Raw genomic sequence first — 18,528 nt, 5'->3', positions numbered from 1 at the left:
GCAACGCGGAAACGGCGATAAACCTAATTGTGATTATTGCCTCAGTGTCAGACAAGCATGCAGTAAATCATGTTAGTACATGAATTTAAGGCACACCAGGGACTTTCATTCAGACTAAGATTGTGTGCGCTGGCATTTAATAAATATTTATGCTAGGCCTAAGAAGACATAACCAAAGAAAAACATTTAATCTTTTAAGCAGGTGCAGCAGATATTTGGAGATGCGATCTCACTCATGTTCTCCTTGCAAATAGGTAGGAAATGCACGTGATTAAATCTGTAGATGCCGTTTTGTTTACAGTCTAAAACCAAAAGAAATTTAGCTTAAACTATTATATAAAACTAGTAGTTTATCTCTAAACTTTCTAAAAATCTTTCTGAACTTCAGAAAAAAGATTTTTCTAAACTTTCTAAAACTCTCTAACTTGCCTTTCATGCATTTCAATTTACAGAAGAAATAAAATAGATATTAATATTGATAACCAACAGATAAAAACAAGTGTTCTGCATGGATCATAATGTTTTGTTTTAACCATTAAATCCCTTCATTTTCTAGGGACGCGTGTGCTGTTGTGTGTGCGTGTTGTGTGTTTGCGAGGTGTGTTTGGTGGTGTCAGGACGACTTCAACTATGAAGAGAGGCAAGCAAGCCAAGGAGGCAACAGCAGAGGGAGAAAATGACTCAAGTTCTGGTACGTAAAATTAACAAGAATGCAAAATCAAAATGACTATTTCCATGTATAGTTTACCTAAAGAAGTGGAGGGGATATAGATTTCACGCATCTTTTTCACATTTCATCTTCTTTGAGGTTCTGCCAAGAAGGCAAAAAAAGCCAAAGAACCAGAGGCCCCAGTACTGTACGACGATCCTCCAGACAAAATGACCAGTAAAGATGGACGCAGCGCCAACATGAAAATCACTTCATGGAACGTGGATGGGCTGAGGGCTTGGGTGAAAAAGAAGGGTCTGGAGGTGAGTTTTTTGCAGTGATTAAAAATGATATTTCAACACCTTGAAACAAAGTTAAAGCAATCTTGAGGTTAATTGTTGCACTTGCTGATTTCAGTGGGTGCGTGAGGAAGATCCAGATGTTTTGTGCCTCCAGGAGACGAAGTGTTCAGAGAAAGCTCTCCCTACTGAGATCACCTCAATGCCAGAGTATCCCCATAAGTATTGGGCTGCCTCTAAAGACAAGGAGGGTTACAGTGGTGTAGCGATGCTGTGCAAGACTGAACCCATCAAAGTGACCTATGGCATCGGTGAGTGGTACATGTGGATGGTCTTGCAGAATTGCACTAGATTAGTTTTGTGAGGTACTCTGATGGTAAAAAAAATGTTTAAAGTAGGTTTTGAACGGGACTTTGTTGGTTAACATCAAACCTATTAATCTTTCAGGCAAAGAGGAGCACGACAAGGAAGGGCGAGTCATCACAGCAGAGTTCCCCAACTTCTACCTCGTGACCGCTTACGTACCAAATGCCAGCAAAGGTCTCGTTCGCCTAGATTACCGCAAAACCTGGGATGAGGACTTCAGAGCGTACCTGAGCGAGCTTGACATACAGAAGCCTCTCGTGCTGTGCGGCGACCTTAACGTCGCGCACCAGGAGATCGACCTGAAGAACCCTAAGGGCAACAAGAAAAACGCAGGTTTCACCCCAGAGGAGCGGGAAGGCTTCAGCCAGCTGCTGGCGGCTGGTTTTGTCGACAGCTTCCGCGAGCTCTACCCTGAGCAAGCAAACGCCTACACCTTCTGGACCTATATGATGAACGCCCGCTCAAAGAATGTGGGTTGGAGGCTTGACTATTTCTTGTTGTCTTCCTCCTTGGTGCCAGGTCTGTGCGACAGCAAGATTCGTAACAAGGCAATGGGGAGCGACCACTGCCCCATTACTCTGCATATAGCTGTGTAGGTTCATCGGCAAGGTTGATGCTTTGTCACCTTCGCTCTGCCTTTTTGGTGCTTTTGTTCAAACTATCATGTCTAAGTTCCATAGAGAGGATGTCTTTGGAGTCCTGCAAAAAAAAGTCTTCTTTAGTGAACTTACTTGTATCTTAGTTTAGTACTTCTACATTCATGTTTCAGAGTAAATATCCCACCGTGTAACTGAAGCTTCAGTAAATCCCTATAAACATGGAACACTAAATCAGGCCTATAAGCTGATTTTTCAACCCTTTAAGTTTGGTTTGATTAAAATGAATCAACAGCAGTTGAAAATGTAACTGGTTTTAAGCTTCTTTTCCAACAGTGTTAAATAACCACTTGCTCCTGTTTGAAAATAAAGAGTGAATTTGAATATGTCTTTATTGCTTCAGAGTTGCATTTCTCTACTGTGTACTTTATTGCAGGAAAGTCTGGAGATTAAATGCATTTATTATGCAGAGTTGTAGGAGTGTGTTGACACATTTAATAAGCTTATTTTACAAAAATGCAAGTGTAACAAGATTCTTTAAAACCAAAAAACAGTCCAGGCAATATAAGAGATTAAATAAGTTGAGTAGATTATTAAGTGTGTCCAGAACAAAGAAAATGCTGTACACAGATATTGTCAGTAAATATGACCTCACTAGTGTATGTGGTATTGCAGCACATGGCATGTGCCATAGTACATGATAGTATTATTGTATGTAATTCTGATCAAGTGATGATGTCCTAATGGTGACTTCAGTTGAAGGTTTGAAATATCAAAGCAGTGATTTCTACAAGGCATGATTGATCTTATATTGCACAGTCTGCTAGACAGAGGCTGTGTACATGGAGGTGGTTCTTTTCCTGCTGCCGCAACTGCAGAACTAAAACGTCATGCAGAAGGTGAGGACACTTTCCACAGCCTTCCCAGTACAAAGCTATCAGGACAGCCCTGTAGTAGAAGCAGATCTAACTGGTCCGTCCTTTTAAATGACAGTAGACCAGCATTTACCAACCTAAGAGGAATACAAACAAATTTGGCATCTATAAACACATTTGAGAATCGGATAAAGGGTTTTCATAAAAAAAAAAACAAAACTTAAGATTTGCAAGAAGATAATGTGATATTGTTTATTATTTTGCACAGGACGTTTTGGTTAAGTTATATTGTTCTGGGAACAAAAATCCCATCTTTCACTCTTACATCTTACTGGACATGACTTCCGTTTCTGCTGCATTTTGCTTTCTGGTCGGCTAAATGAATCCATAACAGCTTGACTTTGCATTCATTTTTAACTAGTAGAAAATGGCAAACAGCTGATTTGCATCAGTCTGTAATTGTGTGGATAAATTAGAGTCATATAAAAGAGAACATAAATAACATAATGGTATCTAAATCTGGGCACATTAGTTTCACAGAGAATAATCAACATGAACCTATTTAAAGGGTCGTTCCTTCAAATTTTTCATTCCGTTTTCCCCGTCAAACATGTGTTCGTTGATGCATCTTGAGATGATAAGACTGCCTGAATCCTTTTCCACACTCCACACACAGATACGGTTTCTCCCCTGAATGTGTTCTTTGGTGTCTCTTTAGTCGGTTGGCGCTCAGAAAGCTTTTGTCACACTCAGAGCAGGAGTACGGCCGGACCCCCGTGTGATAGCGCAGGTGGATGGTCAGGTAGCAGGACTGGGTGAATTTCTTGCCACAGTGGGAACACTGGAACGGTTTGTGGCCTGTGTGGAAGCGCTCGTGCTTTAAAAGCTCAGCATGAGAGAAGAAACCCTTCCCGCAGTCGGAGCAAAGGTACGGCCTCTCACCCGAATGCGTCAGCTCGTGTCTGATCAACGTGGCTTTATAAACAAAACTCTTGTCGCACTGTGAGCAGCTAAAAACATTCTCTCTTGTGTGACAGCGCTCATGTTTCTTCATGTTGCGCTCCCTCTTGAAGCTCTTGCCACAGTATGAGCACATGAAGGGCATCTCCTCCGAGTGGATCTTCATATGGCTCAGCAAACCACCCTTATAAAGGAAGCCCTTTCCACAAAGCGCACATACGTGCGGCCGATCCTTTTGATGAATGCGTTGGTGTGCGGTGAGAGCTGCCCGGTAGGCGAAGCTCTTCCCACAGTTGCAGATATGGACCCGTTCCTCTTGGTGGGTCTGGAGGTGCCTGTTGAGGTAGCTTGCACAGCTGAAGCCAAGGTCACAGCGCGGGCATTTATGAGAACTCTTCACCTTCTCCGTCTCCTTACCATGGGTCTTAAGGTGCCTCACCAGCGCCGACTTCCAGGTGAACGTCTGTCCGCACTGGGAGCACAGGTACTCCCCATTCTCCATGTGGGTGCTCCTGTGAGTTCTCAGATCTGCTGTGGACCTGAAGAGCTCTCCGCAGACGAGACATTTGTACTTGCGACCAGGCTTGTGCGTTTGCTTGTGCCTCTCCAAGGACTGTTTGAAGGAGAAGTGCTGTCCGCACTGTGAGCAGGAAAAGGGCTGCTCCCCTGTGTGGATGCGCTGATGGGCTTTAAGCAAGGATTGAAACTTATAACTTTTCCCACAGTCAGCACACTGAAAGTGTCCCTCATTACCTCTGAGGGCCTGCAGGGATGACTTGTCTTCTGCCGTTTCAGCAGAGTGGACCGTGTTGATGTGCTGCAGGACCTCCGTCTCTGCAGAGTGCTGGAAAGAGCACTTGGTACAGCAGAAAGCAGCCGATGAGACATCCAGGGAGGAACCTTACAGAGAAACACAACGATGAGCATCTTAAAAAAAGAAAAATATGCAAAAGAAAAATAACTTAATCTTGCTTTCAACTCCATATTTATTCTAATTATTTACCTGAAAACCTTTATGTTTTTTATGGTTTCATGGTCTTCAACTCATTAGTTTTGGAAAAATAAACTGAACCCTTTGACACATTATGTTCACTACAGCGGACACTTATTTAAAGGCTGTTTTCTAGTATATTTGTAAGTAAGGAGAGCATATTTGCAATTTTGCCACTTCAGTGGACATTAGGAGAGTTATCCAACACACTGCCACTCACTGAACAACAAACTAATTTTGTACAAAATTTCATATATACGCACATACACATAATTACCAAGTTTAATGCAGTGATAAACAGGACAAGAAAATGATACTAGTCTGTTTTTATTTTTATATAATAGAAATATGACAATATATTTCATAAAATGTTTCTATTAAATAGTTCAACTAAATAAAAAGTAAAATATTAAAGACAAAGAAAAGTGTCTGTTCATGTCTGTAGAAGTAAAATATTGCACGTGAAAGAAATGTGACATCGATTTTTAATATTTAATGCATCAGAGGGGTTTTTTTAGGCCTCGTTTAAGTCTCCAGGAAATTAGTCAAGATGGTCTTTTATATGATCCTTCCTGTTCTTAATATCTAACAAACATCATATCACTGATTTATGGTTTTAAGTATTTCTGAGTGGCAATTTTCTAAAAATATACCTTCTGGCAATACGGAAATGCTTTAATAGTAATTACAGGTTAATAAGAACCTCGATGGGGCACTTTTAAGATTATGCTTCTCAGCTGACAACAGAATCAGAAAAATATGCAAGAGCTGCTTCACTGACTGCATTCATATACAAGTACAGAGATGGGGTCACAAATCTGCTAACCGGCCTAATGTAATGTGATTTAGCACGATAAACTAGTTTCCAATAGTAATAGGTGGCAAACCTGCAGGAAAGATGTAAATAAGCAAATAGTTCTCAGTGAGCTACTTCAATGTCTTTCAGATCTCACAAATGATTGTAGTGAGTATTAAAAGCACTTTTCTACAAATGAATACTCACTTTGACTGGCTTCCATTGAGATCATGGGTGTCCCGTAGGAGTGTTCTGAACTGTAAAACAGACATTTTAATTCTCCTTTATAATCAGTCTCATGTCTCATCATAAAAACAATCCTATTCCCCCAGTCAGTTTATTATAGTAGCTCATTCTGTGAAAGACAGCCCAAAATATCAGTCCATGGCACAACTAACGTTAAACAGAGCAATTTCAGAACCACATCAAGTAAATTCTGAATGTGGTACAACCTCATTCAGGTTTCATTCAGGACTTTTACTTCTTCAGGACTCGAAAGAGGTCCTCAGAACATCATAAAGACCTCCTCTAACCCTGCACAGCCTTTCTGAAATGCTCCATTTTAGCAGGTACTGGAGATCAGGGCGAACAGACACCAGAAAAGCTTTTTCACCACTACAGTTGTCAAAAAGATCAACAGTGACAGGCTGCAGAATACATAACGCGCACCAAGGCGGAGCAAATTTTGATGGAATTTTTAGAAAATCTCAGAAATGGATCGACACGTAGATCCAGGAATTATCTGAAGGATTCTTTATGACGGGGAGATATTATAACTGTCTTTACCACATGTAAAGTTTTAGTGTTTCAGAGCTGGGAATTTTATCTTGGAAAATCTCTCAAGACCCCCTCATTGGCATCATAGGATTATTGTTTTGTTACACCATGCAGCTTCCACAGCAACTCAGCCTGAAGGGTAGCAGTGGACTTACAGTCTGTCCTGTGGTCTGTTACGGGAACTGATGCTGTGGTCACTGCTGAGATCAGAGATAAAGATGAAGATTGTAGAACTGATAAAAAGGAAACAAGCTCAATCTGTTTGCAGATTTTGGCAGCTGCGATTCTACAGCTTTAACTCTCATCGAAGCAAGTTTAAAAAGCTTCTTCTTGCACAACATACAGCAGGCCTTGTAGCTATTGCCTGGAACCAGTGTTAGCCAACCCTGGGATTTTCCATCCAGTTAACATCAGAACTTGCACTCCCCATCACCGATAAAAACATTTGCTAATGAAGTACAAACTGAATATCTGAGATTAAGCTCCATCCAACAATTACAACCGAATGTTGGTGGTCCTGCTCATGTTGACCTTTGATACAAAAGTGCAAAACACCAATTAGAATTTTTTTTTTTTAGTGATTTCCACATAAAAGATAAAAATCTTATTGATTGGATCTGTGGTATTTTTTTAATACTTTAGACTTTATATTTAAAGGTTACTTGTAATTTTTAAAGATATTAAATACCTTAATTTTTAGAAAATCAAATCTAGGACTTTTTATATGATTTCTTAATAGCTTGTTCTTTAAGTACTTTAAAGTCACCTAAAAACAGATCTACCAGATCAACAAGCAAGCAACCACTGGAAGTGTCAGAATATTTGCCAATAAAAGGCCATTCTAGTCAGAAAAATGACGAGTGGACGACCAGATGCCTTTCAGAGTGAGCCTCCTCTACTTAACATTTTTGTTTCAATTGTAAAATTGTCTTAAATTAATTTAAATAAAAGTTATGAGAAAATAACATGAAAAACGGATAGTGACTGATTATTTACCAAACAGAAGAGACTGTCTTCAGTGGTACAGGGCTGGCTCTTGTGATCTCCTTCTTCAGTTTAGTGGCCATACTCTTCTGTAAATTTATCACCTTCATTGTTGGCCTGCGTTTGCGTCCACTTGCACGGACCTTCCCTGGAAGAATGACATTACTGACCAACTCAGCCACCGGACCTCCAGGCTCACTGCTCTGACACTCTGCCAGCTGTGGATGCTGATCACCACTGTCACCTGCTTGCACCTGCATGCCAGGTTCAGAGCTCGCCGCGCTGATGTCGTCAGCAACTTTCACCACCTCTTGGCCTTCCTCAAGGCTCCCAGAGTGAGTTTTCAGGTGCTTTGCCAGGGCGTGCTCCCAGCTGAACGTCTTGTTGCACTGACAACATGGGTAAACACCATCTTCCATGTGTGTTCGCTTGTGCACGGTACGAGCAGACAAAGAATGAAAGCTCTCCCCGCAAATGACGCAGTCGTATGTGCGTCCGGTTTTGTGTGTGTGTCTGTGCCGATCGAGGGACTGTCTGAAGGAGAAGCAGCGTCCGCAGTCACTGCAATGGTGTGGGCGAGCTCCGGAGTGGATCACACTGTGGGCCAATAGCGAAGAGGCAAATTTAAATTTCTTGTCACAGTCAGGACAGTCATGTGTTCCTACAGGGATCTTATACTGGGAGGACACCAAGCCTTCTGTTGCTGCTCCCTCCGCTTGACCAGCGACCTCGTCTTTGATTTTCTTTGCTGGATCCAGAGGATCTTCAGTCGCTGCGTTTGTTCCACCAAAGCAGTTTTCTTCCATCACCACTTCAACATTGGTGCTTGCACCTACTTCTACATGATCAGAAACTGTTATTTCAACTGCAACATCCACCAACGGCGCTACATCCGTGTGATCACTGTGGCCTTGCAGTGGCTGGTCGGGCTGCTCCGTTGGTTTACCCGTTCTCAAAGAGGGAATGGAGGACAGAGTGGAAAGGATGTTGTGGCCCAAGCCAGAAGGCAGAACTGCAGAAACAGGTAGAAAAGAAGGAAAACAGGTTCATACTACAGTTAGGTAAAAGCGCAACGTTTGATTGGTACAGTAGGGTAAAATGTACAACAAAATAGACCTGATTACAGGAAGAAACCAACCATGTTTGTCCAAATGCTCAGGGTTTTTTTGGTACTGGAGGAGACTTTTTAACTCCGTACATTCAGACAATTTTAGCAAACAGTTCTCCATCACAGAGCTCTCAGCGCCAAGCCAGGAAACGGTCTGGAAGAAAAAGCACAACAGAACGTAAAGGTAGGGTACGAGATGCTTTCCAGGAGCATTTTTTTAAATTATATTACTTAAAAAGACAGTTATTTTTTGTTTTAAAAAAAATACCCTTAAATTTAAAGTTTTCAAGTCTCTCATTCAAACTGCTAAAAGAAAAAAAGTGTCTTGAGAAAAATCTTTGTAATTGTTTTATAATGATCATAATCACGACAGTAAAAGAAAAAAATAATTAAATGACAGTTAAAGTTTAGGCAAAAAGGATCAGTATCAGTGATACTTGCACTGGATTTGGATCAATACTAAAGTTACAGCATCACCCAGCCCTATGAAATGCTCTAACATGCACAAAAAAAACTTAAAAATGGTCATGTGTGGAACAGACAGGACTGAAAAAACACCATTTAATCCTTTTACCTGGCCCATTCAAAACAATTGGATGGTCTTTCAAACTCAAAGGAACTGAAACTTTGTGGTTGTACTGACGAGATTACTGCTGTCATTTGTTATGTAGATGAAGAGCGACTTGTGCCATTTTAACATAGCATGGGTAAAACAACAGTACAATTGGCACTGGACAAAATACTGATGCACATACACCCTCCAGTGATCCTTTATTTCATTTTTTTGAAAAGATGTATCATTGAAGTCTTTTCAGGATTTTCTTCCCCCAGTTTCTAAATGGTATTACTTTCATACACGGTTTTATCTGCTGCCACTTCTCTTGTCCTTGACTCATCCAGTTTCCTATGCTTTATTGTGACAAGCTGCACATGGCCATATGCCTTTTGGTACAGTCCAAATTGGTTCATTGCCAAACTGTTGTGTAAACACAAAACTGATTAATCCCTTTAATTTGGATCTGTTTATTCTTTCCCCCATTTTTAAGGGTTCAAAGGTCAGTTTAAATAGGCTTACAAGCAAACAGGGAAAACACTGAAGGTGAGTCAAAAAAAACAGCCAAGGTCCAAAACTTTGACTGACACAGAAGGAACCTAGAAAATTATTGTTTAAGGTCAAGAACAATAAAGCACAACAAAGTTTGGTGCCTTGAAAATGTAAATACATAACTTAAAATTGTTATGCAGTTCTTTTAAAAATGTTCTCGTACTTAAATACTGTAACCGCAGTGTAACACTTGTTTAATGACAACTCCTCACCTGCTCCAGATCGGGTACTGGTAATAACTGAGTCAGTCGAGACAGGAACTCAGAAAAAAGCACCTCCAAGTCGGTGTCATATTGTGGGCCGTACTCCACCGGGAAGACGTTCTATGAATCAAACCAACTTTGGTTACAAACAACTTTACAGCACAAAAGTACAAACCCAAAATCAAATAATGGGATATTTCTGCTTAAATTTATAAAAATTATAGATATTTTTATATTTATAGTTTATAGTAAATTTTTCTACACATTTCATTTTTTTATATGTACATCTGTATTCTGTTCTCTGCAACCCGACAGGAGTGACAAGAACAATAATTTGGACATTTCTTACAGGCATCTGCATCTGACCAAGCTACCTAACAAAACTTCATACTAACCATTAAAAGTTTACATTTTTTCCTTAAAAAGGTGGAGTATGTAAGATTTTCAATATCTTAAAAAAAATTTTTTTTTAAATAACTACAATTATAATTAAATAGCTTTTTAAAACATGTAGGTTCCAGTCTGTCCATATTTGATGTGTTATTAAATTAAAAGTTTAATTAATGACAAAGACCCTTCTTAAAGGTTTGCCTAGCAGTAAAAAAAAAAAGTCCTTTTTGTCATTTGTCATTAATTAAACTTGTAATTTAATAGCGCATCAAATATGGACAGACTGGAACCTACATGTTCAAAAAACTATAATTATGATTGTAGTTATTAGTTAATCTTTTTTTAAAATATTGAAAATCTTACATACTCCATCTTTAAAGGGGGCAAATTGTGCTTCCTCACCTTGAAAAAGTCTTGTCTTTCTTCAGGATCTTTGACCAGAATCTGAATCAACTCTAGAAAGTTCGTTTTTACCTCCTCCTCCTCGGCTTCTGTAAACTACAACATGGAGTATTAAGATTACATAACTCGCATCATCACATACAATTCATTTGCAGCCTAAGTGGTAAAGATTTTAAGATATAAAAGTTAATATAATTTAGACACTGACATCTACCAGGGTGGAGTGTGACAATTTCATCTTGTCCAGGTAAGAGAGAATACACTCAGGCTTTACAGTTTGTTCACTGCACCACAACTCCAGAATGTACTGGAAAGAAAACAACACACAAAATTATTCCTGCATCCACAACACAATTCAACTATCATTTGCAGTTTTTAATTATAATATTATCTCCTGCATGCAAACCCCTCAAATATTTTAATACACGACTTTGCTAATACTCACTTTAGCCCTTAATCCCAAAATGAGCAGAGTCCTGTGTCTGTTCATCAGTAGCTCTGGTACGATGTCCATTACCAGTGACACAAAGTCTGCCAATGACCAGTACATCTCAACAGCCCTTTTCTTCAACAACCGCCACATTGAGGCCGTGATGAGCTGAAGAGGGGGGACCAGAAGGCGCAATGATGCCAGAGGTAAGGAAATATCTGTAAAACAGAAAATAAATCAAACTGGGTGGGAAAGCAGCTTAAAACATCTGTCCAGTTCATGCTAATCCAAAAACAGACACTTCATTGGTCATACTAGCTTTTACTTACTGTAAGAAAAGTCACAGTTATGAAGATGAAGATTCATAAGCTGCAGATTAAACTGCTGACATTTTGCCACAGCCTCAGTTCTTATCAGCAATGTTTTTTTGGACGCTCAGTTATGCAGCAAAAACTATAAATTATGTGGTCATCAACATGATGAACACAAAAAGGACTCAGGAAGCAACTGTTTTGTTTTTTTTTGTTTTGTTTTTTTTGCTTTGTTTCTTTAGTTTTATACTGCCATTCACCTCGTTTTGGTATTAATATAACAGGAAACAGCCTTTCATTGAACAGCCAAGTGATCTTGGGTTGCTGAAAGGCCTATGAACAAACAAACTATTCACTCAAAAACATTTTTAAATCACCAATAGCGTGACAAACAATAAATGATACATAGTAATAGCTTCTAATTCCCCATTTATCAGAAGGACCTTGCTTGAAAAGTACTTTGGAGAGACATGTTCTTGTTTTGAAATCAACCTTGGAGTGCATGTTGAAAAACTTTCATCTTAAACAACCTCATTTTAACAACCGTAATCTACTTAGGGAACACACATTCATTTAAATCATGATATTTACAACGAATGATACAAGGATCCCACTGAAAAACCCTTAAAATCCCAGGTTACAGTCTGAAGATGCTAACAGCTAGCCAACCATACTAATACCACAGACAAACTGTGTAAATAAGCTAATTTGACCAGAGTCAACACGTATAAAAGTCTGTTATTTTAGCTGTCACAGAATAGAAAGAAAGAATGTCCTCAGAATATTTACAAAATGTTTACTTTTTTTTTTTTTTTTTTAAAAACATGTTTGTGAAAATCAAACCTGTGGAAACACTCGAGTCCATTTTCTCCAGCTGGTGCAGAAAAGTTTGATTAGCCGCAATTAGCCACCCGGCTAGCTACACAGAAACAGTCTGCTATGTTATTTATTGTTACTTGCAGACACCGATCTAAATTAGCTCTGCTCAACTATAACTGCAACGTGCCTCCCTGTTGGATCGAGGCAACACCTCTTACACATGTAAAAATACATCTAAACACACATTCACACACAGTACAAGTGATTTGGTGTTAGCAAATTCTTCTTCTCTGCTTAAATTTTTAACTGTATGTGATTTCCCATTGCTGCCATCTGCTGGATATTATTTCAATCAAATATATGATAATTCGATTTTCTTTTATATTATCTTTCCTTTTTTGTTTTTATATCACACATTTACACACACAGTACTTCCCTAGATAACTTTTTTTTTTTTTTTTAATGAATTATTGCATGATTTGCCACGCTGTCAGACCTCAGCACAACAACTCTCATTGCGAACAACGTCTCATAAGCCGCACGCAGTTTCCATGGAGTCCTCTCAGTGTGCGTCCTCCGCACTGGAGCGCTTACCTTTCACCAACACCGCTCTGAAAAAGCTGCCAGTAGATGTCTCAGAGCAGCCAGGGTCCAGGACAGTGCCAGCAGCGTGTTTCTCTAGAATTTGGTCTCTTCATCCTCTGGTCCGTCCCAGCTTCGTGGCGCTGTCCGAACCGGCTCTGTCTCTACTTGGCCTGAGCGCACAGGACGTGTTAGCCGATCCTCTGGGTCCGGAATATTTCAGTGGTTCCAGGCTTCTGCCGGGTTCCGAGCCGGCTGCCCACTGCTACAGTGGGCACCAGTTCGGGCTGTTTGCGGGCCAGCTGGGTGATGGAGCGGTCATGTATCTGGGGGAGGTGAACACGGACTTTCATGGGCGCTGGGAGATGCAAGTGAAAGGTGCAGGTGTCACACCCTACTCCAGGTGACTTTAGTCTCTCTCTGCTGCTCTTTTTGTTTGTCTGTTATGCTTCATTCTCATCCAACACCTAGCCTACTTTATAGACAGAAGGCATAATTTGATATTTTCTCAACTTTGAATAAACAACTTTCAAAAGGTGACACAGCAGTTTTTAAGCCTTTCTCATCAGAAGCATGTGAATGCAGAGGAGAGCTGCTTAAGAGCTTAACTGCTTGGCGCACATAAGGTGTACAGCAGCGTATTGTTCAAAACTATCAAGCCATTATTTCTTTATATTTTGCTTTCTTTTGGTCTTTTAGTAAGGCTTTATTAAAGCCTTACTAAAATATTTAAGTTTTTCTTTGGGATGTTGACAGCTTTTTTGCATATTCTCACCCAGTTCTTGTATCTCTCCCATCATTAGAGAAACATAATGTTTGGGTTTTTTCCCCCTTCAAACTAGATTGTATTAACCTATAAATAACTGACAGATAAACTCAAAGGGCAGTCAGTGTCTTAAACAAAAACTTAACAAACAAATGTTAAATGGTATCTTTAGGCACTTACTAGCAGACTGTCTTAAAGAAAGTGCAAAAAAATATTTTTTCCCCCCCATTTCTTCATTTGCATCTACAGAAAATATGAAAAATTACAGTTTGTATGATGTATTGTAGTAGTTTTGTACCGAAGAAAAGGTAATTCTCAAAGAGTCTTGAGCAGACAACATCTCAGTATAACGTGTGGTGTGTTCTAAAAATTGGCCAATGAGGCCAAAAGCAATTCTCCACAAGAGATAAATAGAATTTAAAGTTGATGTCTCTAAGAAATCTTAGCAAAGACTTGACACAGGACCTAAAAGCTGCATCCAGACTTTCAGCTGGTCCATCTCCTGCTCAGTCATGGTGCAGGGCCGGATTAAAAGTGTACAGGCCCCTGAGCCCAGAGTGTTCCAGAGGCCCCCTTCCTCACCGCAACATTGTGAAAATTGTGAATGATACACTGTGAAACAATATTTCTAACATCTCTCAGCCAATGGTATTAATAGCAAGACACTAGATACTGTGGTATAACTATCTGGCTTTTATGTACATTTAGTTTAATTTCCAAATTGCTGGTGTTTGCCCTACGTGGGCCCCACATGGGCCCCACATGGGCCCAAGTGGGTGTGGGCCTGTGCCCTTAATGCCCATTGGATAATCCGGACATGGTCATGTGTCATATATTTAAGAAAGGGTGGCCGTCTGGAGGCTATTATTATGGAAGGGAAACCTCAAGAAGAAGCTGAGGTATGCCAAAAAACCAAGAAGTTAGCTGAAAATGAATGAAACAGGTCTGATTGATGAACCCTCTCCAGAGCTCAGGCTTAGATATTACTGAAAGAGAGCGAGAGATGCTTCAACAAAAGACATCCAAAAATAGCTTTGGAAAGTTTTTCAAGAAGTCTGGAGAATTGTTCCTGAAAACTACTGAAAACAAGAAAAAAAGAACTCTTTATTGTGATTTGTGCAGAGATGGTGATGGCAGAAAGGTGCTTCGCTCCAGTATCAGAGAGTTCCTTTGCAGTGAGGCTATGGCTTCTTTGGGGATCCCCACCACTCGTGCAGCCTCCCTTGTGACCTCTGACCTGTATGTCAGCAGAGATCCGCTCAACACCGGTAGACGCATCCCAGAGCGCTGCTCTGTTGTCCTGCGTCTCGCTCCATCTTTCATAAGGTCTCATGACTTATCAGTGAACAACAGACATTTTATTAAACATAATATACTTTTTGTTTTTAAAATCTTTGCTCTGAAACCTTACTTCCTCCTTTCTCTGTTTTGAAAGGTTTGGCTCCTTTGAGATATTTCTAGGTCGAGATGAATTCTCTGGTTTGCAGGGTCCTAGTGCAGACCGACATGATGTTCGAGCTCAGCTGCTGGATTATGTGGTTGAGACTTTCTACCCCCACATTCAACAAGCTTATGGCAACAGGAAGGAGAGGAACATGGCTTTTTTCAGAGAAGTAAGAACTGACTTAACATAGCCCTCTTTTTTTATTCGGTGCATCATTTTAATAATTTTTTACTTATTTTCCGCAGGTGATGATGCGAACTGCTAAACTGGTGGCCCAGTGGCAGTGTGTTGGCTTTTGTCACGGTGTCCTTAACACAGACAACATGAGCATACTGGGTCTTACTCTGGACTATGGCCCATTTGGTTTCATGGACAGGTAGGTTAATAAATGCTAATGTTTTCTGTTACCAGTCTGAAAATGTAACAACAATATCTATTATTTTCTGGATTAAAACTAATTCTCGTTTTGTCAGATTTGACCCAGATTTTGTTTGCAACGCTTCAGACAGAAGAAGACGGTACACATACCAAGCTCAACCTTCTGTGTGCCGCTGGAATCTGGCTTGCCTTGCGGAGGCTTTAGGCTCTGAGCTGAATGCACCAGAGGCAGGAACAATCCTAGATAACTTTACGCCCACATATGAAGCCTTTTACCTGAGTATCATGAGGAGAAAGTTGGGCCTTTTGAGAAAGGAAGAAACAGAGGACAGTGAGCTCATATCAGATCTACTGCGTGTCATGCAAAACACTGGTAAAATAAAAAAAAAAACCCCAACAAAAAAACCCTTAAAATCTTATTTGACAGTTGTTTCTTGAGCCATAACATTTTGATGAGATCATGCCTTCCTAGGTGCAGATTTCACCAACACTTTTCGGCTGTTGAGTCGTGTCCCCGTGCCTGAAGACGAGGACAATGAGAGGACCACTGTGGGGCCAGTGGCGGACTTCATCTTAGAGCAGTGTGCCTCAATCGAGGAACTAAAGGTGGCTAATAAGCCAACAATGGAGGACCGGTGAGGGAGTGTATGGTGGTTAGATGTAAAGTTTATTTTAGAGCAACTATAACATGACTAAACAACGTGCAGGTACCCCACCATATGCTCTCAGTGAATCTAAATTTAATCTGAGCACTAGACTGGTCTCCAACGCTGACTAACTCTGTCTTGTTATCTGATCTATCCGTCTTCTTGAATGCTAGCATTTTGGGAGACAGTCTTACCAAGAAAATATGTAAGTTTAAATTTTATGACAACTTCAAGGATTCATGTGGACAAGCTTAAAAGTCAACTCTGACATGGATCTGGATTTGTGGAAGACTTAAGAAAATGCCATCTTTCCTGTTTTTAGTGAGCTGGCAATGATTCTGTCCATGGCACAAACCAACCCAGTCATGTTTGAAATGGTGGCAGAAAGGCCAGATGTGGCTCAGCAGCTGGGATTAATGGGTCGTTTAAAGGAGCTCCTCAAGACGGATCAAGAGAAGCTAAAAGAAAAGCAGCGAGATGACTGGATCCGCTGGCTTTGCCAGTATAGGTAAGACAAGACATTTCTTTCAGAAGTTACAATATATTCATTCTTGTGTAAAGTATTTAATTGTTATTATGCAACAATCAGAGCTTGTAGAAGCAGGGAGGAATTCTGATAGGTCAAGGCAAGTTTATTTGCAGCACCTTTCATGTGCGAGACAATTCAAAGTGCTTGGCATGCAACATTAAAACCATTAAAGATGGTTTTTAAAAAAGCATAAAAGACAACAATAATAATGAAATCACAATAAAATAATAAATTATATCAAAATAATTTAAAGCAAAATGATTTCAAAGTTACTGTGCAGATTTCCTGCATGGGCGCATGGGAAAAGCAGGTAACAATTATGTAGAGTGGTTACCAGAGGAGCAATGCAGAAGTAACTAAATATTTATAAACCAAAGCAAAACAACAACAGCAACAAAAGTAGTTATTAGAGCCTAAAAGAGGTTCAATGCAATTCAGACAGAATATCTTCATAATACAGAGAAAAATGTTTTCATATCTTAGCGAAAGCTTTATGGCAAATAAACTACAAATCTAAGTTTTCTTTATTGAACTTTAAAAAGTGTATCTAATATTTTTTCATTTTTGTGCTGATACCAGGAGGCGTTTGGCTCGAGAGTGCGATGGTACGAATGACTTGTCAATTGTCAAAAAGGAGAGGGTCAAGGTGATGAACTGCAACAATCCCCGTGTGATCCTTCGCAACTACATTGCCCAGAATGCAATTCAGGCAGCAGAGAAAGGAGACTTCCATGAGGTCAGGCAGCTTTTGAGACGAATGTTTGACTTTATATGTATTTATAGAAGTCTAAATTTAAAACTATATCTGCTGGAGAGGTAGTTTCTTTCATTTATGGTAGATTAGAAAAAACAAAGCTAATTTAACTTTTATTTGTTGATCAGCTGCTTGATTGGATTACGTTTTTTTTTTTCTTTACTTTCATGGAATTCAGATTAGTCCTCATATTTTCATTTTGTCCGACAGGTTAACAGAGTTCTCAAAGTTCTGGAGAAACCGTATGCCGATCCTGAGCCTTTGCATGAACCGGATTCATGCACTAATAAGGAGCACAAACAGATGGGGTTTGCTGACACCTATGATGCAAAGCCTCCTTCCTGGGCACAAACTATCTGTATCACATGATCTACATAGAGCCTCCTGGGAAGGTGAAGGAGAGAAGTCTGTTTTCCACAGCTGGATAACATGAAATCTGTGTTGTTCGATGTGATGAGAAGATTCTGTTTTGGTTTAGAACCTCAGTTCTTCTTCATTTCCACCTCAGAGTTTCTCTTCTGTCACTTAAAGGGAGGATGTGACGTCGCAGTGTGTTCTGCTGTTCATCAATGCAAGAATATTTTAACGTTTCTGTGATGCTGTGTTTATTTGATGATGTAAAGGCATGCAATTTAGGTTTTGTAAAATAGATTTACGATGAAAATGTATTGATTAGTTATGGTTTTGCTTTTGTAAAGCTGAATTTGATTATGTCATACAGAGACCTCTGATACGTTGTACTGCATGAACCAGCAGAGCGGTCGCACATACTTGTATTAAACTGCTGATGAATTATGAAGACTCAGGCAAAAAGTCCCACAGTGACCTGTCTGCGCCTGAAACACTGGAAACAGCATCAGCAGTCAGTAAAAGGCAAACAAAATCGAAGTATGTGTGTTTGTTTTAATGATATGACTGACTTATCTTTGAACCAATCTTTCTAGTTTTTCTAAATAAAGATGTGTAAATTTTCTTATTTTTCATTTTTCCCACTGTAATAATGTGTATGACCTCAAACCCTTTAGATATATACAAATAGAGATGAGTTTTGTGTTACACAGAAAGGAGAAACTACTTTATTGAGTTTAGTTTGGGTATTTGGTTCCTGTTGGTACTGAACAATGTTCCTATGCTCATTGTTTTCTTCTGGATGTGCGTCAGGAATGATATATTTATTCATGGATTTTTTTCTCAAAACTTAGTAATTTATGAGGATGTGAAAATTCTGAATTAATTTTTGCTATGCTAATTAATAAAGTGACATACTAACCATAACACAGGACTAAATACTGGCCATATGATTTTCAATTTGTGTTTTTTTCTTCATTGGCAAACAAAAAGAGCCCACCTACTGCCACCTACTTTCT

The 18,528-nt window shown here is 39.7% G+C and overlaps 4 protein-coding genes across 6 annotated transcripts in view; 2 read left to right on the top strand and 2 right to left on the bottom strand.

The window, feature by feature from the left end:
- apex1 (APEX nuclease (multifunctional DNA repair enzyme) 1) overlaps positions 1-2,262 on the top strand; it is a 2,567-nt gene extending 305 nt beyond the window's left edge. Inside the window, exons 1-5 of one of the 2 annotated variants that reach the window (XM_079263448.1) lie at positions 214-254; positions 557-691; positions 809-972; positions 1,067-1,259; positions 1,396-2,262. In XM_079263448.1, the coding sequence (XP_079119574.1) occupies positions 236-254; positions 557-691; positions 809-972; positions 1,067-1,259; positions 1,396-1,910 (1,026 nt within the window). In that variant the 5' untranslated portion in view covers positions 214-235 and the 3' untranslated portion in view covers positions 1,911-2,262. Of the gene's footprint in view, positions 1-213; positions 255-556; positions 692-808; positions 973-1,066; positions 1,260-1,395 lie in introns of those variants that run through there. The other variant, XM_079263449.1, reaches the window with a different exon arrangement.
- A 759-nt stretch (positions 2,263-3,021) lies between these two features.
- On the bottom strand, positions 3,022-8,123 carry LOC306773189 (uncharacterized protein). Of its 2 annotated transcripts, XM_079262933.1 has the most exons (4): positions 7,306-8,123; positions 6,465-6,509; positions 5,740-5,789; positions 3,022-4,645 (listed from the first exon to the last, which is right to left on the bottom strand). In XM_079262933.1, exons 1-4 carry the CDS (start codon positions 8,097-8,099, stop codon positions 3,390-3,392), a joined length of 2,145 nt encoding a protein of 714 aa, XP_079119059.1. In that variant the 5' UTR covers positions 8,100-8,123; the 3' UTR covers positions 3,022-3,389. The 2 variants fall into 2 exon arrangements, with proteins under 2 accessions (XP_079119059.1, XP_079119060.1); XM_079262934.1 differs by lacking the exon at positions 6,465-6,509.
- A 2-nt stretch (positions 8,124-8,125) lies between these two features.
- Positions 8,126-12,195, bottom strand: LOC306773373 (uncharacterized protein; the record flags this gene model as incomplete). Its single annotated transcript, XM_079263161.1, has 8 exons — positions 12,086-12,195; positions 10,947-11,149; positions 10,710-10,808; positions 10,502-10,597; positions 9,719-9,829; positions 8,432-8,555; positions 8,184-8,305; positions 8,126-8,131 (listed from the first exon to the last, which is right to left on the bottom strand). Exons 1-8 carry the CDS (start codon positions 12,105-12,107, stop codon positions 8,126-8,128), a joined length of 783 nt encoding a protein of 260 aa, XP_079119287.1. The 5' UTR covers positions 12,108-12,195.
- A 417-nt stretch (positions 12,196-12,612) lies between these two features.
- On the top strand, positions 12,613-17,530 carry selenoo2 (selenoprotein O2; the record flags this gene model as incomplete). The annotated part of the gene is made up of 9 exons (XM_079263159.1): positions 12,613-13,046; positions 14,532-14,735; positions 14,845-15,022; positions 15,099-15,229; positions 15,327-15,604; positions 15,704-15,866; positions 16,201-16,386; positions 16,987-17,143; positions 17,372-17,530. 9 exons carry the CDS (start codon positions 12,613-12,615, stop codon positions 17,528-17,530), a joined length of 1,890 nt encoding a protein of 629 aa, XP_079119285.1.
- Positions 17,531-18,528: the final 998 nt, after the last annotated feature.

This window comes from Telmatherina bonti, assembly GCF_933228915.1.
Source record: "Telmatherina bonti genome assembly, chromosome: 23".
Lineage (NCBI taxonomy): Eukaryota > Metazoa > Chordata > Actinopteri > Atheriniformes > Telmatherinidae > Telmatherina > Telmatherina bonti.
This window is presented reverse-complemented; position numbering and strand designations above follow the sequence as displayed.